General features: G+C 40.5%; 1 protein-coding gene across 1 annotated transcript in view; it reads left to right on the top strand.

Moving 5' to 3' along the window:
* The window catches only part of HGD (homogentisate 1,2-dioxygenase), a 44,554-nt gene that overhangs the window by 7,188 nt on the left and 12,345 nt on the right, over positions 1–25,021 (top strand). The window contains exons 4-10 of the mRNA XM_066347390.1: positions 3,413–3,518; positions 16,317–16,376; positions 17,827–17,918; positions 19,067–19,101; positions 20,271–20,350; positions 20,904–21,003; positions 23,211–23,335. Of these exons, the coding sequence (XP_066203487.1) occupies positions 3,413–3,518; positions 16,317–16,376; positions 17,827–17,918; positions 19,067–19,101; positions 20,271–20,350; positions 20,904–21,003; positions 23,211–23,335 (598 nt within the window). The remainder of the gene's footprint in view (positions 1–3,412; positions 3,519–16,316; positions 16,377–17,826; positions 17,919–19,066; positions 19,102–20,270; positions 20,351–20,903; positions 21,004–23,210; positions 23,336–25,021) is intronic.

Below are 25,021 nucleotides of genomic sequence, written 5' to 3'. Positions count from 1 at the left end.
CAGGTTCCTCATTTGTAAAAAAATATATAATAATAGTACCTATTTCATAGTTATCATGAGGATTAAAAAAAATAATGTCTGGGCACTGGCCAGTTGGCTCAGTGGTAGAGCATTGGCCCAGTGTGCAGATGTCCAGGTTTGATTCCTGGCCAGGGCACACAGGAAAAGGGTCCATCTGCTTTTACACCCCCCCCCTCATTTCTCTCTCTCTCTCCCCCTCCCCCTTCTGCAGCCATAGCTCAATCGAGCTGGCCCTGGGCACTGAGGATGGCTCCATGGCCCCCACCTCAGATGCTAAGAAAAGCTTGGTTGCTGAGCAATGGAGCAAAGCCCCAGATGGGCAGAGTATCACCCTATAGTGGGCTTGCTGGGTGGATCCCGGTAGGGGCGCTAGTGGGAGTCTGTCTCTGCTTCCCTTCTTCTCACTTAAAAAAAAAATTTTTTTTTTAAAGAAAAGAATATATGTAAAGTGCTCTGTACATTGCCTGGCTCGTGATGAGTGCTTAGTTAACATTAATTATAATAATCATCATTATTGCCACCATAACAAAGTTTCGTCCTTCAATACAAGGTATCCCTAAGAGACTGTCAGAGAACTAAGTAAGTGTGAGATATGGCCAGTGCTTTGCTACCATGTCAATATCTTCTCTCAATAGATTCATGCATGGAGGGAGGAAGAGACAGTTTCCCATACTTGTTAAAATCTGGCATTAGTTCTATTGCTATTTAATCATCTCCCTCTGTGCAAGTCCAAATAGTCAAGGTAAGGTAAACATAGACAATTCCTGCCCAATCTAATTTATAACAACTTGGCCTCTGGGACTGACTATGTTCTCGACTTTATATCTCACTCACTAATGGGACACCTGGACTCTGGATTCTGCTGCCTACCCCCCATTATTCAGCAATATCTTCAGCCAGCAGGAGCTACGCTCTGATCCAGGAGGCTGACAAGGAGCTGTTGGCATTTCATTAAGAAGCTGGTACCATTTCCTGAATCAGAATTAAATCTCTGTCTAGGGCAATGTCATGCTGCCTGAGGATTTTTATAAACTTGGCTAAAAAACAAGGGACACTAGGTATGGCTTACCCATCTGTTTAGAGCTCTTCAAATGTATTCACAATAATTTTTTTTAAATGATCAAAATCCCCAGTGTGAAGAAGGAACCAGTGCCTCTCATAGATGAGCAAGCCTGGAATTCTTATGATTAGTCACTACTCATATTAACCACAGCATGCAGAGCTCCCACAAAACTGTCTGAGATCATATCGATCAAGGGTTAATTTTTATGGTATTAGTTAACTGATCCCTTAGGTCCGGAGAAAGTAAGAGTCAGGACAGGGAATGTGGAAAATCTGGAACACCATAAAAACCCAGATGATTTGGGGTTGACAGACAATTCAACACAAATCTAATAATTGAGCACCTACTGTGTACCAGGCAATCTAGGTACATAAACTCTGAATCTTCACAACAATCCTAAGTGATAGGATGAGAAACATAGGTCAAAAAGTGTTTTAACTTGCCCATGATCACATCATTGGTTCCAAGATACACTCACACTTTGAACTCTACAAGCTCCTGGAAGCTGGGGAGGTCTAGTTTTTAGAGGCCTAGAGTCCAAGGTCTGAGGTCACATCATCTAGAGATGGAGAAATCAAATGGAAACTGAACAAATGGTTCAATGTGTGGTCAGGCCAACTCCACCCCCTGAAGTAGACTGTTTCAAAGCTTAAAGGGCCAGATCCTGTTCAAGTTTCTCTGGTCTCCCATTGTCAGAAGTAGTGTTTCCTCTCCATTCTGTACTCTGTGAGGGCAACAGCCTCTGAAAGGACTTGGGTTCCTTTTAGTGAGTTTCAGTGTCCCTCTCAACTTCTAGAGGGTTGTCGTCTTGGTGTCTTTCAAAGTTTTTTCATCAGAGTCTTCTTTTCCTCCTGAAACCTGAGAATGGGGTCCTGGCCGAAAGATCTTTGGCTCAGGCCTTGACTTATACAGATAGTAAAACTGGAAGAAGGAAGGAAGGAAGGAAGGAAGGAAGGAAGGAAGGAAGGAAGGAAGGAAGGAAGGAAGGAAGGAAGGAAGGGAGGGAGGGAGGGAGGGAGGGAGGGAGGGAGGGAGGAAGGAAGGAAGGAAGGAGGGGAGGGAAGGGAGGGAGGGAGGGAGGGAGGGAGGGAGGGAGGGAGGGAGGGAGGAAGGAAGGAAGGAAGGAAGGAAGGAAAGAAGGAAGGAAGGAAGGAAGGAAGGAAGGAAGGAAGGAAGGAAGGAAGGAAGGAAGGAAGGAAGGAAGGAAGGAAGGAGAGAAGGAAGGAAGAAAGGAAGGAAGGAAGGAAGGAAGGAAGGAAGGAAGGAAGGAAGGAAGGAAGGAAGGAGAGAAGGAGGGAGGGAGGAAGGAAGGAAGGAAGAAGGAAGGAAGGAAGGAAGGAAGGAAGGAAGGAAGGAAGGAAGGAAGGAAGGAAGGAAGAAGGAAGGGAAGGAGTAAGGAAGCCATAAATATATTATAAAAAAATAAGGACAGATAGTCTTATAAAGACAAATATAAAAATTATAAAGGACTTATACAAGTAATTCATAAAAAAATTACAAAGGTCTAGTAAACATGTAGATTCTCAATCTTATTCATAATAAATAAAATACATAATTAAGATGAAATATTTTTTTTTACCTATGAGGGTAAAATCACTAATAATACATTATATTTGTGAAGATGTGGGTGATTAGGCATTTCCACATATTTTTAGTTGTGAAAATAAAGTGGTACAACGATTTAACAGATGTCCTCATATATGCATTGCACATATCTGAAAGAATATGCAAGAAAATTGTTAAGCTCTGATGACGCTGAGGATTGGCCCTGAAGAAACAGGAGGAGAACGTCATTTACCTTTCAGGAGTTTTTGAATTACTTGAATTATTTTTACCACTGGCATGTATTATTTTTTTAATTTTAAAGAAGAAAATTGATTTACATTTCAACCATAACAAAGAAACCACCCATATCTTCTTAATCTACATAGGATTCGTTGTCCTCACCTTCCAGAGCAAGGATTGGTATCCAATGACATATGTACACTAATGTTTTCCTATGGATTTCCCTACACAGATAGTCCTTTAAGGTGCTTCCTTTTCCTTTCCAGTTGTCATTGGGAAGGGCACTTCTTCATTTTTTGGTAGTATGGGAATAACCAAGAGCTAGAGCCTGAATATGGAGGATGATGAGTAGAGTGGAAAGAGAAGAAAAGGCCAGAGTTGCGGGCAGCACTGGCTATTAAGATGTGATGCTGTGTCATTGCTTTTCAAATTAAAGCCCACAGATTGTTGTTGACTTGAGTGTCTTCCTGATGGTACTTCTTGAGCCAGTGTGTATATTACTCATAACATTTCTGTAAGTCACGTGTCCTTGTTTCCTCCCAGTTGGCTGTATAGGATTCTACCTTCCGTTTCTCACAAGCCCTTTGAATCCGCTGACCAAGGCCATGTCACACACAACTGGGATGAAGTTGATCCTGATCCTAACCAGGTAACCAGATCTACAAATTAGAATATACCATGTATCCAAAGCCTTGAATGTAAATATTTAAGTCAAGGTTGGGTCTTTGAGAAATTAGACAGTTTTTTTTAATCTATTAAACTGTATCTGTTGTTTTGCTCAAACTTAGGTAGGAATTTTGGATTTGATTGAGTGTGTGTGTGTGTGTGTGTATAAAAGCTTGTGCTTTTCTAGCCTAATGGGGTCTAGGTAGACACAGAAGTGGCTCAGTCTCAGTAGGAATGCCAAGGTAAGTTAGATATTTGGAAATTATATAGGCTAGTAAAAATACCTACATGCCCACAGGTTGGGTGATTGGCTGGTTTTAATCTAAACTTACCACAGAATATAGAAAACACATTCAACACTCACATATCTGAAAAAGAACCTCTGATACAGAAATGGAGACTTGACTGAGCTGGATTCTGTAAGTTTATTGTGGTGACAGATTGCTGCACATTCTCTGCAGACCTAGGAACTGCCATTTCTTGCCTAAGTTTCCTTCTTTTGTTTGAGTGACCAGAGCTTTCCTCTGGGCATCAGTATTTATACACTCTGCTTTCAGTAATAAGACAGACCTAATGCTACAATAGATTGAGCTCCATTTTTTTTTTTACCTTCTGAGAACCCCAGTGTATTCCCTTTGTCCTTGAACTTAGGTACATGTCACTGATCACAGGTATATAGTGCAGGAAGAAGAACAGACCTAGGTTTGCATCTGCGTCCCTCTATTACCTGCTGTGTCTTTGCGCCATGGTACTTGACCTGTAAATTGGTATGATAATCTGCTGTGCAATAATGCTGTTGCAAAGATTATATAACAGAACAGGTGTGAACATGCTTCCAACAGTGCCTGGCGCACAGAAGGAAGCGAGAACCATGATTCTGATATAGCCATCAAATATATTCACTGAAAGGCAGTGGTTGTACATACAAATTGCAGAGTTTCTATTCAGATACTTGTTTTTTCATTTTCTATTATTTTTTGTTCTGAGGTCCTGTCTGCCAAACTGACAGAACACAGTTTCGTCTCTGTCTTGGCTGGGAATCACTGGTCTTAAAGGATGCCGAAGCAGGAGTAGGGTTGGGCCTCGCTGGCTGGTCCCTCTCACTGGGTAGTGTTAAGACGCCCATTGTTCGGCTGATGTCATGCCAGGTTTGGGCATGGAATCACCTGCAAGGTCACTCACTTCTGCTCCTGTTGTACTAAATATGCCACACAGCCATTCCCTTCTTCTGGGCGTTGCCAGGTCACAGATCCAAGATTCCTCCTCTGTATCCAAAGTCCATACAAAACAACAGTCTCTCTCTCTATCTCCTTCCCCACTCCCCCATCCCCTTTCTAAAGTCCAAGAAGATCTGCCTCCTCTCGGTTTACCAAGACATTTTGTCTATACCTACAACCCCCCTTTCCCTAAATGCTTAGATTTTTTTTGTAGAACAAGAGTAATTCTTAGTTCCTTTGGGTTTCCTGCCCTGCTCCATCTTTTCTCTAATTATGGAAATTGCAGAGAATCAAGTACTGCTTGAATGCTACTCACTCCCCTCCAACAAGGACAGAAAAGGAGGCATTCAGAGTGTGGGGAATTGTGAGTTAGCAGCTTCAAATACTATCCACCTCACAGCCATTTTAAAACCAGGATGTTATGGCTAAACTTACAGTGGTATGAACTTTAATGCACGAAGAAGACATCCTTCTCAGTTTGCCACTGGCCTGTAGATGGCCTTTGAGTATATTGGAGAAAGTCAGCTCCTGCTCCAACCCCCAACCCCGCAGATACGGTCCCCTGCCAAGGCACAAGGTTGGGCTTTCAGCTCCTGCCCCTCCCCCCTTCTGCTGCTCAGGGCCCTGGTGGGACACAATCTGTACAATCAACCTGGGGACCCTAGCTTCACCTCATCCTTGAGTCTCACCTGGGTTCCTAACCCAATTCTATCCTACCACCTTCTCCCTCACACTCTGGGGTTAGGACGGCATCTGGCAGACCGTCCTCATGTAATCATGCCCCTTATTCATTTAACCATTTCCCTTATTCACTAAGCCATTTACTTCCCCGCTCACATCATAAACCATGTTAGCCAAAGCCACTACGCATTCTCTGAGAATTTGCTTGATTCTCAAATTCTCTAATTTTCCTCTTAGAGATACAATGGCCACAATATTTGCTTTTTAATAATAAATAGACCTGACTGCTTAATAATGTGGCTCCATCTTCCATTAGAAACCATAAAGGATGGAAAACCGTACTTTGGTAGGGTTTCTGGTTGGGTAAAATAAATTAAGCATTTATTATATACTAGCTTTGAGAGGGTATTTGGACCACAATAAGTTTTCTGTGTTTTTTTCTTCAGGCAGGATAGAGAATCTTCAATTAAGTTATTAATAGTTTTCTCGAGTAGAGCCAAATTACATGTTATGCAAAAGAGCAGAGTGGTTGAAACATCGGCAAATAAGACAAAAATTAAGTGTAAACAAAATCATCACTGAAAAAAATTTTTTAAATCACCCATAAAGTATAGAATACCTGGTTTTGTGTGTGCTACCCTGTATGGTAATTCTCATGTGCACTAAATTTGATAATCATTGAGCTAGACTAAAAGTAAGGATTACAGAAAAGTCCAGAGGGCAGACATTTGGGAATTCAAATCATGGGTCCTTTAAGATAACTATTAAAAAACTAGTGGGTTAGCCTGATCAAGCAGTGGTGTAGTGGATAGAGCATCAGACTGGGACACAGAGGACCCAGGTTCAAAACCCCAAGGTCGCCAGCTTGAGTGTGGGGTCACTGGCTTGAGCGCGGGCTCATCTGGCTTGAGCACAAGCTCACCAGGTTGAGCGCGGGGTCGCTGGCTTGAGCATGGGATCATAGACATAGTCACTGGCTTGAGACTAAAGGTTGCTGGCTTGAGCCCAAGGTTACTGGCTTCAGCAAGGAGTCACTCACTCTGCTGTAGCCCCCTGGTCAAGGCACATATGAGAAAGCAATCAATGAACAACTAAGGAGCCACAACAAAGAATTGATGCTTCTCATCTCTCTCCTTTCCTGTCTCTCTCTCTCTCTCTCTGTCATACACACAAAAAATACCAGTGGTTATTTAATAACTAGGGGTGAAGTGGGAAGTTTCAGTGCCCCTGCCTTCTCATATCATCCACACCAGTTATCTAAGCCTCTATAACCTTAATTCATCTTCTTAGATTTGATTGTGGTTCTGTGGACAACAGTGGAAACCCACTTCTTTTATATTTTATTTAGGGTAGGGGAGTTACATTTTAAATCCAGCCTTTAAGGAAAATGTGACTCTACTGGGAGTGTGATATGTAATATGTATAGTATTATCCTTTTATTATATATTATTATTTCTATAACTACTATTGTTATATTTCATTTAACATAAATATATCCTTTTATAATGATTATTTTGGAGTACAAGTGGCTTATCAATGGATGCTAACCTTGTCCTGATAGAATTTTTCTGGTTTTGTATTATTATAAAGGTCATATACACTTATAAAAACTCAAATGATGTAAAATTAACAAAAGAGGAAATGGAACTCTCTCACCATAGGTGAAAGTCAAGTATGCCATTTGGGCATGTTTAATTATTTCATAAAATAGTTAATATAAATTTTGAGAGGGGAGTTTGAGGCAACTGCATCATATAAAGGCATCAAAATAGCTGTATCAAAGTTTCTGCTTACTTTCCAGTAGATCATCAATACATATTTATTTTCTCCCCCCTCCCCAACCCCATGTGTTCCATTTTAACCTTTCTTTGCATTTCTCCTTGAACTTGTTACCCTTCCCCATATTGAATTCCTTGAAACACTTTTTATGTGGTGGTCACCAAATGAATTTTTCCTCCAATATTTCCGCTGCTCATTTTTGAACTTGTGCTCACATAATTTCGGATAGATATTCTCCAGAACTCAATAGTGCCTCTCTGAACTCCAGCCCCATCAAGGTAGTAGATTATCATCTTCCTCCTCTGTCATCTCCATCACCTGCCATCTATTTCCCTCACCCTGATACACACACCCTGGCTGTTCTTGCTACATCCATTCTCTTGTCTTTTCATTTACATCTTCTTGGCAAGTTACTATCTCTTTCCAATTCGATGCTCCATTATTAACCACAAAAATCTGCACTCATCACTTCTCCACCCCATAGCCTCCTCCAAAAAATGTATTCCAGATTCTCACCAAGAAAGTCTGAGAAAATTATATTTAGGTACCTATCTGACAATCCTTCCCAGCTAAAGCCTGTATGGTAGGTATGTCTTCACCTGTCACAGATCAAGTCAAATAATTCATCAGCTCATCAACTCCCCACATTAGTCATTTCTGGGATTTTGAAGATCTGAGAATTACCTAATGTTTCCTCCACAAGAACATCATGGGATATACTGTCATCACTGTCATCTCTGACACCCTCCCAGGAAAATTGGGGACTATAACCTCAAAACGTTCATTTTCTTTTAGTGTATATTTAATGAATTGTCTAAGAGTTAATGCAAACTCTTTTTGAGTGTATTTAGATTTAGCCTGTGGACATGAGTTCAATCCATTTATATCTTACATAAGAAATGTATCTAATTCTATTCATCATTCACCTTATTCTAACTTCTGGAATCTCAGAGTTTAACAAATCTGTGTCCAATTTAACTAATTTTACATATTTTAATTAGCATTACTGAATCAGTATTCCTTTTAAAGATCATAGTTCATTAAAATTTATTTTTTATTACTATATCCCCAACGTCTTGATTGCTGGGAAGTCATATTCTTGACCCAGTTAAACCTCAGCTGTGGAAATTACCTTTTAGTTCTCAGTACAATTTGGACCAAGTGATAAACACCTCAAAGCTAATTAAAAACTACATCATAAAGTTAGCTCTGCCTCTAGGACATGCAAATTGTCAAAAATGTTTCAAACAGTACAACTTTATAGGATGTTGGTTGTCTAATTTGTCAAAATGCTCAAGTCTCACAATCCTAAAAGCCCCTTCCCTCCAAAAATATCTTGGGTTTCCACCTCTTTAAGCTTTTAACTCTTTTTGATTCAGCCTGCCCTGGCTACTCTATTGATACCTTCTTTAAACAACAATAATGCACCCCCACCCCACCATTATTACATATTTTTATTTAAAACTTACATAAAAGTATCAATGCCCAATAATCCCACCAAGGCAGAGTTAATAACTAATAGTTTGGTTTTTCTTTCAAGATTTTATTTATTTATTTATTTGAGAGAGAGAGAGAGAGAGAGAGAGAGAGAGAGAGAGAGAGATATGAGAAGCATTAACTTGTAGTTGCAGCACCTTAGTTATTCATTGATTGTTTTCTCATATGTGCCTTGACTGGGGGGCTCCAACCGAGGCAGTGACCCCTTGCCCAGTGACCTTGGGCTTCAAGCCAGTGACCACGTAGTTATGTCTATGATTCCACGCTTAAGCCTGCAACCTCGCACTCAAGCCGGCAACCTCGGGGTTTCGAACCTGGGTCCTCAGCATCCCATGCTGACACTCTATCCACTGTGCCACTGCCTGGTCAGGCTTTACAGTCTTATTATTTATATATATATGTCCGGTGTCCCATGCAACCAGAGAACAAAAAATAATTGAAAATAATTTCCTTTGTTTCTTCTAAAAATATTCAACGAGATCTAATATCATGCCCACAATGTTAATTTTTAAAATTTCCTTTTCCCGACTTTTTCCAGATTCCAACCCTCTCACACCAGATCTGTGTCTCCACAGTCTTCATATGACCTGGGATATCTAACACATGCCTCCTTTCAAATAGTAGAATCACAAGTATTTGTTGACTATACTCCCTGATAGCTTGGAGCCCATCAGCTTGTAAATAGACTAGATTGCATTTTCCTAAATGCATTCCCTGGTGTTTGCCAACATTGCAGTGCACGTTACCCTGTTCAGCCCTTTTTGACAGCTTGCTGGCTCTCTATACAGTACATCTCCATCGAATTGTACTTTACTCCTTAGAAAGATGTTGGAGCTGTCTGCAAACCAGATTATTTCACTGTGTCTGTCTCTTATTTTCCATGTGTAAAAACATTAAATAGGCCCTATGCCAGGACTTATTCCTGAGGGAATGTTCCTGTTTATATTTTTTCTTCCAAAGTCATTTCTACTTATCCATTTTCTTGTTCTCCCATCAGAAAGTGTCCACACTTCCAGGGCCTTGTGTAATAGGTTCCCTGAGGGCACAGACTGTCTTGTTCATCTCCAGCACATAGCATAAAACTTGGCACACAGAGAGGTTCAATAAATCATTTGAAAGAATTAATATTAAAAGATTGGACAAGAATGCTGACACTAAAGGACCTTAGCAGGATTCAGGTCTCAGGAGTCAGACTCAGCCAGGGAAACTCAGTACTGGAAGAGAAGTATATAAAGTCAGATCTGAAGACCAAGCACAAGACCATTAGAAAGAGACAAAGCCTGGGTTCTGAAGCCAAGGAGATCATGAATAGTTTGGGAAGACTATCAAGACAATCTGACAGTAAAGGGCTTAGGGTTTAGGTTACTAAGATACTCTGAGAGAGTATTGGCATCAGTTCTCAGTAGAAAAAAAATTACCTGTTCTAAACCATCTGTGTTTTCACTTGAAAAATAGAGATGATAATAATCCTTGGAGTCTCAGATAGTTGTGATAATTAAATGCCACCCAACAAATATTTATTGAGTGAACACTATGTTTCATGATCTATGCTAGGTGCTGAGAAATTGATTTAATACCCTTGGCTTTATACTCGAAGGCAAGGCGAAATGGGGAATCCAGGATTTTTGTTTTTGTAAAAAAATGTTATCCAAATCCCATGAAGGCTCACCTCTTTTGTAGCCTCATGGAAGACTTTTGAAAGTGTAAGTAAAGTATAGTGACTTGAATCCTACCTACCTCCTGTGCTCTTATCTATTATCTCAAAGAACTTCAAAGAAAAAAAAAAGAACCCCAAAGAATTCAATGCTTAATTTTTCCCCACACCAATCATGTTACCTTTTTGCTCAAATTGCTAGATTTGCTGGGACATTCAGTGAGTTACTCTTTTATTTTATTTGCTACCCTCCCAACCCCCCACCCCCACCTATCTGGACTGAAGTTCACTGTAATGGATTACCCTGGGCCTCTTCTAGCCATCGCTGGGCTCATAAATGCTGACAGTGTAATTACTATTGTACCATTATCTACAAGTTACTTCCAATTTGGGGGGTAGATGGTACTGACTTCTAACAGTATGTCTACCTCTAACCGGCCAATGATATTAAGAGTATCTAATTCATCTAATCTAGTTGAGTCCAGTGCAGTTTTGTAGGGAAGCTCAGTAAATCAAAGAATCTCAGTATTGAAAAGTATACTTGAGCTTGACCTGTGGTGGCGCAGTGGATAAAGCGTTGACCTGGAAACGCTGAGGTCGCCGGTTCAAAACCCTGGGCTTGCCTGGTCAAGGCACATATGGGAGTTGATGCTTCCTGCTCCTCCCTCCCCCTTCTCTCTCTCTCTCTCTCTCTCTTTCTCTCTCTCTCTCTCACTATCTCTCCTCTCTAAAAATAAATATAAATAAATAAATAAATAAATAAATAAATAAGAAAAGTATACTTGAACCAACCAGTCCAACCCCTGACCTTCCAACTCTGAAATTAACACAGGTCAATTCACTTGTTTCTTTTTGTCTCTGGGCGTGGTTTTCAAATCTTGGTCATTAAACATTTCCGCTGATTCTCTGTTTTTCTCCTTTGGTAACCATAAGGAGTTTTTAATTTTAACTTTGGGCTCACTTGAAGCTACTTTTCAAATTATTTTTGACCACCTCATTTCTAGTAAGTAAAAGTTTATTTTCCAATAGAATTTATAGAATATAGCTGTAGAATATGTGAAGCAATGATAGAATTGAAAGAAGAATTAAACCCTGGCCGGTTGGCTCAGTGGATAAAGTGTCAGCCTAGTGTATGGATGTCCCAGGTTCGATTCCCAGTCAGGGCATACAAGAGAAATGACCATCTTCTTCTCTTCCCCTTCCTCTCCCCCTTCTCTCCCTCTTCCCTTCTTGCAGCCAGTGGTTCAATTAGTTTGAGTGTCAGCCCTGGGAACTGAGGACAGCTCGGCTGGTTTGAGCCTCAAGTGCTAAAAAATGCTCAGTTGATTCAAGCATCAGCTTCAGGCAGGAGTTACTGGGTAGATACTGGTTGGGGTGCATACAGGAGTCTATCTCACTATCTCCCCTCCTCTCACTTAAAAAAGAAAGAAAAAGAAATAGAGAGAAAAAGAAAATAAAGAAAAAAGAAGAGAAAAGAAAGAAAGAAAGAGAATTAGATGAATCCCCAATTATAGATGAAGATGTCAACACCTCTATCCCAATAGTTGATAGAACAACTGGACAAAAAATCAGAAAGAATATGAAAGAATGGAGAGGTTTTTCACACATAAAAAACTGACTTACATTTTAGAAATAATCTTTGGACTTATAGAAACATTTGCCAATTTTACTAACTATTGCCTGAATGTAATTTTCACTTACAAATATCTCACAAATTTACTTTAGTCTTGTTCTTTGAGATTAGCAATGTTCTCAGTACTTTATATTTATTCATTCAATTGTTCAACACAAATTTAGTAAAATCTATTAGAGGCAGACATTGCATTGGATACTACAATGAATTTCTTTTTCTTTTTTTGAACTGTTTAATAATTAAATTCTGTAGGAGGCTATTTAGCAATAATATATGGTATAAATAAAACAAACTGTTAAAACGTTATAGAACTAAATCATTTAATAAGTCCACTTTATTATTTTCAGCAGCTCTTCCCTGAAGGGAATTATAGTTTTCTCTAGCACCCCCTTGTTACATGTAAGAAAAAACACAATCCAGACAGAGAAAATTACTTGCCTGAGTTCAGAAAGTCAATAGGAACAGAGGCAATAGCAGAACCCAAGTCTCCAGGTTCAGCCCAATGCAAGCCCCCTTGTGCTGGGCTGGGATCTGAGGGTAACTGTTCCACAGCATGCAATCAAGTTGAACATCTGGATTTGTCAGATGAATCGGCCCTTTACTCCACAGACTCTTCCTGTTTATTCTTTCCCCAGATCTCTCTCCTTATATTCAGCAAGCTATCACACCAAAGCTCCTAACCAGAATCTCTTGCCTAAAGATGCAAAGCTTGGCTTGACCCGTGGTGGCACAGTGGATAAAGCATTGATCTGGAACCCTGAGGTTGCTGGTTCAAAACCATGGGCTTGCCAGTCAAGGCACATATGGGAGTTGATGCTTCCTGCTCCTCTCCCCTTCTCTCTCTCTCTCTCTCTCTCTCTCTCCTCTCTCTAAAGTGAATAAATAAAAATCTTTTTAAAAAAAATTTTTTAAAAGATTCAAAACTTGCTTACTTTGGGTACCAAGTTTGTCAGAACCACCTTCAAGTGTTACCTTCCTTCATGATAAGCTGAGCATAGGCCCTGTACAATCTGCTGCCCTCATAGTCAGCAGATAAACTACTCCTTTCCCTATACCGCCTCTATCATTTGAAGGGCATCACTTTTCGCATTAGAAAAGGTTCTTCAAGGCCACTGCTTTATCCAGATGTGAGCCCTGTTGAAGGCACGCTCCCTGCATCGCCATGTAGGTGCCTTTCCTCCTGCCTCCCTAGGTTCACTCTCCTCCTGGCTTAAGGGCTGATGTGTTCCTGAAGACTTTGAAAAACTGACCGGCAAAAATGTAACCAAACCAACTCATCAGCCGCTCTGGTTCAGTCTTTCCCACTCACAGAGGATGAACTTATTCTCTAGAGGCTAGGACTTAATTACACCCACAACAGGTACCATATTTAAATTTTAGAAAGTTCTACAAAAGGGTGTGTCATGCAACAAAGCAGGCAGTGTTGCCTCTATTGCTGGGATTCCTCCTCCTTCTCCTCCCCCTCTGCCTCCTCCCTCTCCCCATCCTTCTCTTCCTGTCCTCCTCCTCCTTCTCTTCCTCTTCCCCCTGTTCCTCTTCCTCCTTCTTTTCTTCTATCTCCTTTCTCTCTTTTTTTCTTGCTCTTTTATTTTAGGTTTGTAAATTCATGCATTATTTAAACATTCTTGCTATGTGGTAATTAGCATGTCTCTGCCATACTTGCCCAAGATATCACAATTTAGTTGATTGATTAATTGGTTGGTTGATTGAGTGGACTTTTCTGAACATGGTTCAGCAACATAAGAATCAAAGAATCTCTGGGTTGGGTGTGCTGATTCTTAAACTGTAGCTGCACATTAGAATAGCTTACACAAAATACTGATGCATGGGCCCCCTCCACAGGGGGTCTTGAGTCTCAAAGACCGCCCAGGTGATTCTCAGGGGTAAACCGGGTTCAGAATCTCTGGATATATCTATAACATTCCAGGCAACCACTGATCTGATACTTAAATCCCTTCTATTGGAAAAACTAGAATGATGACCTCTTTTTGGAACCAAGATTATAAGTAATATTATTTCCAGACACTCTTCCTGAATACATAAAGTCTGTGCTGCAGCTATAGAGGGAAGTAGCAACTAATGTTCAGTAATAGACCAGAGCGTCCCCTCAAAAAGCGAGCAGTGCCTAGTTGTGGCCCTTCCTGTTGTCAGGGGAATATCCTCCTAGGGCAGTGGTTCTCAACCAGGGGAAATTTGTCCCCGAGGTGACATTTGACAATGAAGACATTATTGGTTGTTACAACTTGAGAGCGTGCTACTGGCACTCAATGAATAGAGATCAGGGATGCTGCCAAGTATCCGACCATACACAGGACAGCCCCCCCCCCATGATTATTTGATCCAAAATGTCAACAGTGCCAAGGCTGAGAAAACCTTTCCTAGATCTCTGCTCTCAGGTTCTCCATCCTCCACCAGGTAATATCATTCTTAATGAATTAGTCCTAAACCTCTTTCTTTTTTCTGAAACGTAACTCCAACATTTTTTTTTTTTTTTTTTAGAAAATTAAATTTAACAGGGTGACGTTGGTCAACAAGAGTACATAGATTCTGGGCAAACATCTCCACATAATTTGGACAGTTGATTATGTTATATACCCATCACCCAAAGTCAAATCATCCTCTGTCACCTTATATTTGTCCCTCTTTATACCCATCCCCCTCCCCCACCTCACTCCTTCTTCCCCTGTACCACTGCACTCTTATCTATGTCCATGAGTCTCAATTGTGTGTCCCACCTATGTATGAAATCATACTGTTTTTAGCTTTTCCTGATTTACTTATTTCACTCAGTATAATGTTTTCAAGGTCCAACCATGTTGTTTTAAAAGATACTATGTCATCATTTCTTATGGCTGAATAGTATTGCATTGTATATACATATACCACATCTTCTTTATCCATTCCTTTATTGAAGGGCACTTTGGTTGTTTCCATGTCTTGGCCACTGTGAACAGTGCTGCAATAAACATGGGGGTGCATGTGTCTTTACATACAGTGTTTTCGAGTTTTGGGGGTAGATACCCAGTAGAGGGATTGCTGGGTCATATGGTAGTTCTATTCTTAATTTTTTGAGGAACCACCATACTTTCTTCTATAATAATTGTACTAGTATGCATCCCCACCAGCAGTGAATGAGGGTTCCTTTTTCTCCACAGCCTCTTCAATACTTGTTATTATCTGTCTTGTTGATAATAGCTAATCTAACAAGTGTGAAATGGTATCTCATTGTAGTTTTGATTTGCATTTCTCTAATAGCTAGTGAAGATGAGCATCTTTTTACATATCCAACATTTTTTCAAATCAACATTTTACATCTGTTTTAAGTAGTCCCAGAATGTGATAATTTATATTGCTTTTAAGAAATAAAGGCTGCTGTCTGACTGTGTATATCAGAGAAGCAGAATAATCCCAGTGCTGCCTTTTCCATTTGCTGCTTGCTCTCCACCCCCACCACCCACCCTGGCTGCCTCTCTGAAATACAGAATGAGCTAATCTCAATGACTCCATGGAGTCCCTACCTAGCCTGCCTTGACCAGGCAGTCAGCGGAGCCATTCCCTGGGGTGCAGGTCACTCCAGGAGATGTCCTGAGGCCACTAGGTTTATCAGCTGGGTCAGGCCACCTGCCAAGTTGATTACTAAGTATGGGTGTGACTCTTTATATAGAGCCTGGACCTGCTGATTTTTCTTCCCACTTCCTTAGATCATTTCATTTATTAAATTAAAGATTGTTGTGATTTAAACTGAATTGTCTGGCAACCTGGGGACAAACATAGGGTTTGGTTTGAACCTCTAACTGCATTTACCAAATTCAATCTCAGCTGGTGCCTTTTTTTTTTCTCTTCAAGAAATAATTCAAAACTCCAAGGGCTAGAAGTAGAAGTAGAAGCTTCCCCTGCGGTGCTGGGGCCCACACAGAGAGACTAGCACAGCCAGCAAGAGGAGCTGATATAAATAGCATTACAGGCAGCATCAGTCAAAACTCACTGATGTGCCTGAGCAAAATGTTCAAAGAAACAAATAGTTTCTGAAATAAGAAGCAATGATATCTTTTTTAAAATTTTTATAATTTAAAGTACTAATAAAGATAATAATATATATGCATATGGGTTAAAAACACATGCACACACACACACAAACCCAGCTGAGCCCCCTTAAGGAAATGATGGATAGTTATTACATTTAAAATAACAAAATCACAAATGGTCAGAGGCTCGCAGAGAGCAGCAATCCTTTCTCTGTAATCGATTCTTTTTATTTGGAAAGTCTACGGTTTCCCCTTGTGAAATCATGTTCCTGTATGTGGTTGTTGTTTTTTTCAGCTTAGATGGAGACCATTTGAGATTCCAAAAGCATCTCAAAAGAAGGTGGACTTCGTGAGCGTAAGTCAGCGCTACTCACGCCCTCCCACCGCTCTTTCTCTCCTCCCATTCTCTTCCTCTCCTCGGTGAGCGACCCAGCCATCTGCGGCTGATCGCCAAGCAGAGCAGGGTGGAGGCAGACGGCCAAGGCAGCATCCCCTGCCCCTGCTTTAGGCCCTGCCGAGGCAGATCTTACTTACCCGGCACCATCTCCCCTCTGAAAACAAAGGGCACTTGTGGGCTATTTACATGTCCTAACAGCCAATGGAAATTGAGCTTTTACCTTTTCAGGTTCCTTTGTTTTTGGAACAAAGACTCCTTTGATAATCGGGTGAAGCCTCTGTTTTTAAATGCATAAAATAAATTATATAAAATTACAAAGAAGCCCATTATATTGAAATACAGTGATAAAAATATTAAAATGAATTTGGTTTGGCTTATAGTAATATGTATGTTTCCTTATTAATGCAGTAAATCACAAAATCTATGAGAAGGTCTAATAACTCTGGTTATTAGAAAGATAAGCATAAATGATGTTTTGGGAGATCTATAACAACTATAGTGTGATCTAAATATATCCATGATTTTTGTCAGTGTCAAGGTTACAGGCACTTCTAATACTGCTGTAGTTTGTTGCTTATGTTTATTAATTAAAGGAAATGATAAATTTCAGTCAGAAATTAGTAAAAATAAATATATAATTTCTTCCCATCCAAATTTAGGAACTCCCTGAAATAGAGCCCTGGACTAGAATAGGATCAACTCAGGCTAGCAACCCTAGTTAGTACAATGCTGATTAGAAGTTCTACTTGGCAGTTATAGGTGCTAAGAGTATAGGAACACCTGTGCTCAGAGCAAGGGGTGTGTGGGGAAGGAGAAGAGGAGCTTGAAGAAAGTGGGGCTCAAAGAAGATAGTGGAAGATTCTGCAGACCAACCTCAGTTCATGGTTAACTTAGGGAGAGTACAGGTGTCCAGCCATAGGCCAATTTGTTTGGATGATGTTGAACCCATACTAAGTGCTCCAAACCCTGTGTAGACTCATCTACATAGACCCCAAAAATGAAAATTGAGTTAAAATACAAGCAGCCCCCCCATGTGAATTATGGACCTTGGAGGAGCAGAGCACCCTCTTTGGGGCTAGCTCTTTTGTAATCTGTGTGTTGGGGCTGGGGGCTGTTTTAGAAAGCCTGTGTGTGCAGTTTCTTGGACTGTGCATGATCAACAGAGGATTACAGTTGGTCAGTGCTTCCCTTTGCCTTGCTCTGGAGAGATTGGGGCTGACCTTATTCATAAACAGAGGGCTGCCCACATGGTCTGGTGTATATGAGGGGCATTAACTGGTTCCTAATGCTGCAACCTTCCTCCCCTAACCCCCCAACCCCATCCCCAGGCCCTCAGGGGCCAGGAGGAGGGATGGCCTCTTACGCACTGTTCATGTTCACCCTTCTCTCTCCTGGGGTTCTCTCCCAGGGCCTGCATACCTTGTGTGGAGCTGGAGACATCAGATCTAATAATGGGCTTGCTGTCCACATTTTCCTCTGCAACACCTCCATGGGGGACAGGTACGTGGCTCAGTGCTGAGGCAAGACATCCCCATTCCCCCAAAGCTGCACACCAGAGGGTCAAATCCAGGTGGTTATTTTTGTTACTGTGGTTTTTTCCCCCAGAGCAATGTTGATGTGCACTTATTAATAATAATAAATGAGTGTTTCCATCTTGATTGACTCCTGTGACATAAGCTAAATGTCACATAAGGATGGAAATAGAAAAGGGATGATGGGGCACTGGAAAGCAGGAGCAGTCCAAGAGTCATTTCGACTTTAACCAGATTTGGGTTAGAATAGTCTTAATTTCCAAGATTCCCAAGACTCTTCTTGAGTTCAAGAGCAGCCATTAGGACCACCTGTCAGTGACAGGTCAAGCTGACAGACATTGACTTCAGCTAATAACTTTGTGTAAGCTTAAAATTCCTAAATAGAGGAGCTCAGATATTATTTTTTTTAAATTAGAAAAACATATGTGAATGGCATTCCTGCCTTTTCTTTGGGAAACAGAATATCATATCGATTTTTGAACCAGACTGTTGTGTCCAAAGGTAATTTTACCATTCCTGACTGAGTGACCTTGGGCAAGTCATTAAACTTATCTGAGCCATGAATCAGGTCCAAGATCATAGCCCTATGGCAAGGCACAAGAGATGTCCCTTGGGGCCCAACCTCATATCAAGCACCTCCTCTCTCTCCACTTGAGCCACACTAGCCTTCATTCAGTTCTTACAACCTGCTATGTGTCCTCTTGCCTCAAGCTTTGCACATACTGTTCCTTCTGCCTGGAATGTTCTCCCTCCTTAAAGCCTTGCCTAGATGATTCCTTCAGATTGTATGTAAATGTCCCTTTTTCAGGGAAGCTTTTGCTGACTCCTCAAGCTAGATCATGTCCATTATTCTTTCATTCCTCTAGACTTGACTTTTATAGTGCCACTACAGTTTATAATGATATATCCATAGTTCTGTAATTGTTTGATTGTATCCAACCTCCTACTAGACTCTAAGCTTCATGAGGGCAGAGCTTGGGTCATTTTGTACACCATTTTATACCAAGCCCTAAGCTTGGCACAGAGTGGATATTGAACAATAATTTGCACAGTAAATTAATTTGTCTAAATGGTATTAAAATTGAAAAATCACAGGAATGATTCTATATGTTTCAGATGCTTTTACAATTCAGATGGAGACTTCTTGATTGGTAAGTTTTAAAGATTTTGGACCTCTTCACTGTGAATTTAGCATTAGTCACAAGCTGCTTTTTAATTTTATACATATTCCTTTTCTTCATTCTTCAATCTTATTCAAAGTGAAATCTACAACTAAAGTCTAAAGACAATTGGTGGTCTGGAGAGGATTCCTAGTGTATCTCAAAGCCCCCACTCTAAGTCCTGGTCTTTCTGATTTTGCCCATTTCTGCTGAGTCCTTCTAATATGGGAGATCTGGGCAGCTGGAAATAAATGAAGAGTAACACCACGATGTGATTAACTTATTAAGATAACTCTATTTGCCTTCATACTTGCCCAAGAAAAGACTGTCATTGCTATCTAAAATTTAAATACAGATTTTCATGATAGCACCTAAAATGGAATGTCTATTAGAGATTCTCTGCTCTGCCCTTTCTTTTTTGATGGTTTTAGTACCAATATTTTGAACACTTTGGTGTAGATCAGTGGTAGTCAACCTGGTCCCTACCGCCCACTAGTGGGTGTTCCAGTTTTCATGGTGGGTGATAGTGGAGCAACCAAAGTATAAATAAAAAGATAGATTTAACTATAGTAAGTTGTTTTAAAAAGATTTATTCTGCCAAATTTAGCGAAAACCCGACATAAAGTACTTGGTAAGTAATTATTATTATATGCTTTACCTTGCTGTTACTCTGCTTTATAAATTTTATAAAGTAAAGTTACTTCCCTACTTCATAAATCACTGTGGAACTGGTGGGTGGTTAGAAAATTTTACTACTAACAGAGATACAAAAGTGGGCAGTAGGTATAAAAAGGTTGACTATCCCTGGTGTAGATATTAGACATGCAGATGACAGTCTTCTGCTGAAAGTATCAGAAATAAGTGATTTTTTTCCCCTTCTGGTCATTCCACAGAATTGTGCATATACAAGCTCTTTTCCTGACAACAACAAAAAAAAAGGAAAATAAAAGAAAAAACAGTCAATTTTTTCACTCACATTCTTTAGATAATAAAATAGGTAACCTAAGTTGTCATATATTTTTCCCTATGAGATTCAGTAAAGCTCTATTCATTGGGAATGAAAAAGAAAATGCCATCCTTAAGCCTTCTCCTCTTCAAGAAGCGGTTCCTGCAGTAAAAGAAATGCTCACTGTTGCACTGTTTTGTTTTGTTTTTGTTAGTTCCCCAGAAAGGAAAACTTCTCATTTACACTGAGTTTGGCAAGATGCTTGTGCAGCCCAATGAGATCTGTGTAATTCAGGTGAGTGATGTGTCTGTCCCCTTCTCCCTGACTCTCTCTAATTTGGGAGCAATCAGATGTTGCAGCTGCTGCTATTTCCAACTCTAAAATTTCTTTGTTATGTCTGGGCAATGGAGAAGGAGCTTGAGTTACAGAGAAAGCTCCCTGTGCAGAAGGGTAAACAGGCTTGTGTGCCTTCTTTGTTTTAAAAGAGCACACAATCATAAAGCAAAAACATTATCAGTTCACTTTCCTAAGTACCTATACACACTCTGGACACAGCTCAGGATGAGGGTAGAGGGCAGTAAAGATGGATTTCTTAAAAACTTGGCTACATTAGGGTACTGTTATCTCTGAACCAAATGAAAGAATAGACTAGAGTTGGTTTGAATCACAGATGCAATTCGGATTTAAATTTTTATTTCTGACTTGTCTTTGAACGGGTTATCTCTCAAACCTATCTCAACAGACGACAGCTTTACTTGTGCATGTGGGGCTGGCAGTAGCTCCGGGGCTTCCTTATAACCACAGGTACAACGTGGGAGGGCACACCAGTGTCTGCTCTCTGTTACAGAGAGGAATGCGGTTCAGTGTCGATGTCTTTGAGGAGACCAGGGGCTACATCCTGGAGGTCTACGGTGTCCACTTCGAGTTGCCTGACCTGGGACCAATTGGTAAGTTTTCACTATAAGCCTCTAAGCTGGCTTGAGATATAGATCACAGATAATTGCGTGAGAGTTAAATATCCATCTCCCCTCATTATCTTACTCAAACTTTAACTTTCCTTTGAACAACTTCTTCTCTAGGACCAAGTGTAAATGGAAATTTTAGAAACATTAGAACCCCCTGAGCAATGCCAGACTTTCCTGTCAGACCTCCTAGTTTAGGGGCTCCATGTAGTATGGCTGACCCAACTGATGAAATGAAATCTTTGTTTATTAGCTTAGTCATCTATTAACCCATCACCTTGTCTCAGCTCCAATGTTGAGCTGAGGATAGTGACAGAAACATCATCAATCCTGACCTGTGGTGGCGCAGTGGATAAAGCATCAACCTAGAATGCTGAGGTCGCCGGTTTGAAACCCTGGGCTTGCCTGGTCAAGGCACCTTTGGGAGTTGATGCTTTCTGTTCCTCCCACCTTCTCTCTCTCTCTCTCTCTCTCTCTCTCTCTCTAACTCTCTCTCTCTCTCAACCCTCCTAAAATAAATAATTATAATCTTTTAAAAAAGGAAAAAGAAACTTCAAGGGTAACATAAGGCTCTTCCCACACATGCGTAACATGCACAATAGAAAATGACCCAATATAAGCCATTATAAATTTCTCTAGAATAGTATATAGACTATTGGAGAGCAGAGTACCCCCCAATAGTGTATAGAAGTTTGGGATACCATGGGCCAGATCACCAGAAACAGCTTCACAGAAGAGAAGAGCTTTAGCTAATTCTTGATGAAAAGTTGAGGAAAACTAAAGAAGACAGGGAACAGCTTAAGCAAAAGCATACAAGTAGGGATGAGCTTTGTGAACAGAAGGGATATCATTTTCTTAAGTTATTTTGTTATATGAAGACAATATAGTGAGAAGCCATAAAAATGGCAGGTGCTATATATTCCAGTGGAAAAGGGAAACAGACTGAGAGACACATAATCTATGAGCTTCACAAACCTACTGAACACCCTCCACAAAATCTCAACACTTAACAGCAAAAAAGGGTACATCGCTCAGTGCCTTGAAGAAGCTAGAAGCCACAGCCTCCACATGGCAGATTACAACTTTCAAAAGTGAACTAACATGCCCCCGCACCTGATTCTTCTGGCAAGCTGGAGGCAGGAGGCGCAGGGGGGGACTGAAGGTGATAGGAGGCGTTGTTGTCCAAACATCTCTTGGAGTGAAAAGAGTGGTCGGGAGAACTGGCCCTCATTTCATCTCTGGCATGTTTGCGGAAGGTGGTGGTCTTATCTCCCAATTCTTCCCTTCCTTGTCAACAGCTTTTTTAAAGCAAAACAGGGACAGGCCAGCATGTGCCTCTGGTCACTCCCTGGGGAGGATCTAAATAGTCAGAGGAAGGTGGGAGGTGGCAGAAAGGCAGCTGAGCCATGGAGGGCCCTCTGTCATCCTGCTCACCACCTGCTCTTCCCACTTTGCTCTGGCTTCCTGCTGCTCTGCAGTCAGCATAGCTCCCAGGGGCCATGGAGCACGGACCCTCTGGAAAATGCGTGTAATTTTCTAACCAGCTGGGGGCTTTTTTTTTTTTTTTTAACCCCAGGAGCCAAAAATGATAAAACACTCCCCAGGTCTCTCCTCTCAGAGTTAAATTATATTTTTGCACTTACACTTTTCATTTTTGGCCTTTTGATTTATTTTCTTTCTCTGGAGGAAACACTTGCAAAGCAAAAGTAAGTAGGCGAGTCCTGTATGCTTTCTCCTTGACAGATTCGTCAGGCTGGAGAGCAGTTTGACAGACTTGGATTGATTCTGAGTTCTGTCTGAGGAGCAGAGGCACACCTGGGGCAACAGTATGTGACCTTTCTCAAGGACTATAGGTCAAGGACTGTAGATGCATTCTAGAGTCAACAGGGTTTTCTTGGAAAGAAAAAAGTCTAATATTTCCATCAGATCTTCCCTTTTCCTATTTTCTAGTCTCTTCCTCCTCTCTCCTTCCCTCACCTATAGTGATGAGATAATAATATATGTAAAGTGGTTTTATAAACCCTGTTCACTCTATAACTTTGGGAAATGATGTTGGCAATGATGATGATGATGACAGTGAAAGCAAATTGTAGGGTGGCTCTTGACATAGAACAAGGCCTTTTTTCTTTGTGCCACCATGAGCATCTTTCCAATGTGACTTCAAAAGTGTCTAAGAGACTATTTCATTCTAGGAGCCAATGGTTTGGCCAATCCTCGTGATTTCTTGATACCCGTTGCCTGGTATGAAGATCGCCAAGTGCCAGGTGGTTACACTGTGATTAATAAATACCAGGGAAAGCTGTTTGCTGCCAAACAGGTAAAGAGGGTCGGTAGGCAGGGGAGGGACTGAAGTTATTGAGCACCTACCAATTGCCAAGGCCAGTGTTAAAATTCTTACACATACCCTTTCATCTTTACTACACCACTAAGACACCACAAATAAAATACTATTTGCCTTATTTGTAGGTGTGAAAACGAGCCAGGTAGTGACAAATAACTTGTCCAATGTCACAGTAAGTGGTAGAACCATATATGTTGGTCATGCTCTTTCTATTCACCAAGTAACGAAAACCCCAGGGATATAAACAGTGGGCAAAACATAATATACAGACAGCATAATATGTTCTGAAAAGGGGGATGAGTTAACAGGCAGACCATCCAAGATATATATTCATCAATGGTCACCATATTTCAGATAGTAGCAATGCCTGATACAGAACAAGTAGAACTCAAATAATTAGTTTGATTTGGTTTATTCCACCAGCCTAGTAAATTCAGGAGATAAGGAAAGGCATAGATAATAATAAAAACAATAATTGTAACATAATCTGTAATATATCTATACTAATGTTAGTATATATTTTATATCATCTATAGCAGTGGTAGTCAACCTGGTCCTTACTGCCCACTAGTGGGTGTTCCAGCTTTCATGGTGGGAGGTAGTGGAGCAACCAAAGTACAAATAAAAAGATAGATTTAACTATAGTAAGTTGTTTTATAAAGATTTATTCTGCCAAACTTAGCGAAAATCTGACATAAAGTACTTGGTAAGTAATTATTATTATATGCTTTAACTTGCTGTAACTCTGCTTTATAAATTTTATAAAGTTACTTCCCTACTTTATATAAATCACCATTACTGTGGAACCAGTGGGCGGTTAGAAAATTTTACTACTAACAGAGATACAAAAGTGAGCATTAGGTATAAAAAGGTTGACTACCCCTGATCTATAGTATAACATTAGTATATATTCTATTATTCCTTAATAAACTGAATATATAATATTTTAGCATAAAGTAATCATATAACAAACATAATTCCAAACATCTCTTTTGTTTACTATTATTCATTGCTTCACTTTTGCCCATTTGACTTATTGCCTGTATTTTGCCAAGGCATGTTATTGGACAGCATCTAGAAGGTATGCTAACCAACAGAGGCCAACTAGTTTGGCACTTAAAACTAACCTTTGAGGGCTAACGGTTACCCTCCTTGATATATTGTCACCCTCATAGTCTTTGGGTCAGGATTTCACAAAATGTGGTTCAGAGACTATTTGCATCAGAACTTATTAGAGAGACTTCTTTAAAATACAGACTCTTAGATACAACTCTGGCCTGGCAAGAACAACATCTTCTAGGGGCGGGGAATGGGAATCTGTACTCAATTTAAGCATGTTCTCCATATTATTGTTGACATACAGTTGATAGAAAACCATTATTCTAGAGGCAGCCAGCAGCCCCAGTAATTCCACTTTCTGAGTGGACCCTGTGCTGGTTATCCTCTGTGTGAGCTCGTACTGACCCTTTCTCCCTTCTCTGTCATGATCTATGTCATTGGAGCTTGACTCACATGGACTGTATCACCCAGCTTCCCAGCCAGATGACTTTTGGTTGGGTTCAACTAGTGGAAGGGAGGTCCTCACAGGAAACTGAAGGGCAGGAGAAAAGACAAGTTGGAGCTTTTCTTCTCCTGTTTCCTCCATTCCTGGGTCTGTATCCC

The sequence above is a fragment of the Saccopteryx leptura genome, chromosome 8 (genome assembly GCF_036850995.1).
Source record: "Saccopteryx leptura isolate mSacLep1 chromosome 8, mSacLep1_pri_phased_curated, whole genome shotgun sequence".
NCBI classification, from domain to species: domain Eukaryota; kingdom Metazoa; phylum Chordata; class Mammalia; order Chiroptera; family Emballonuridae; genus Saccopteryx; species Saccopteryx leptura.
Note: the sequence above shows the minus strand (reverse complement) of the source record. Positions and strands in the feature narration are given on the sequence as shown.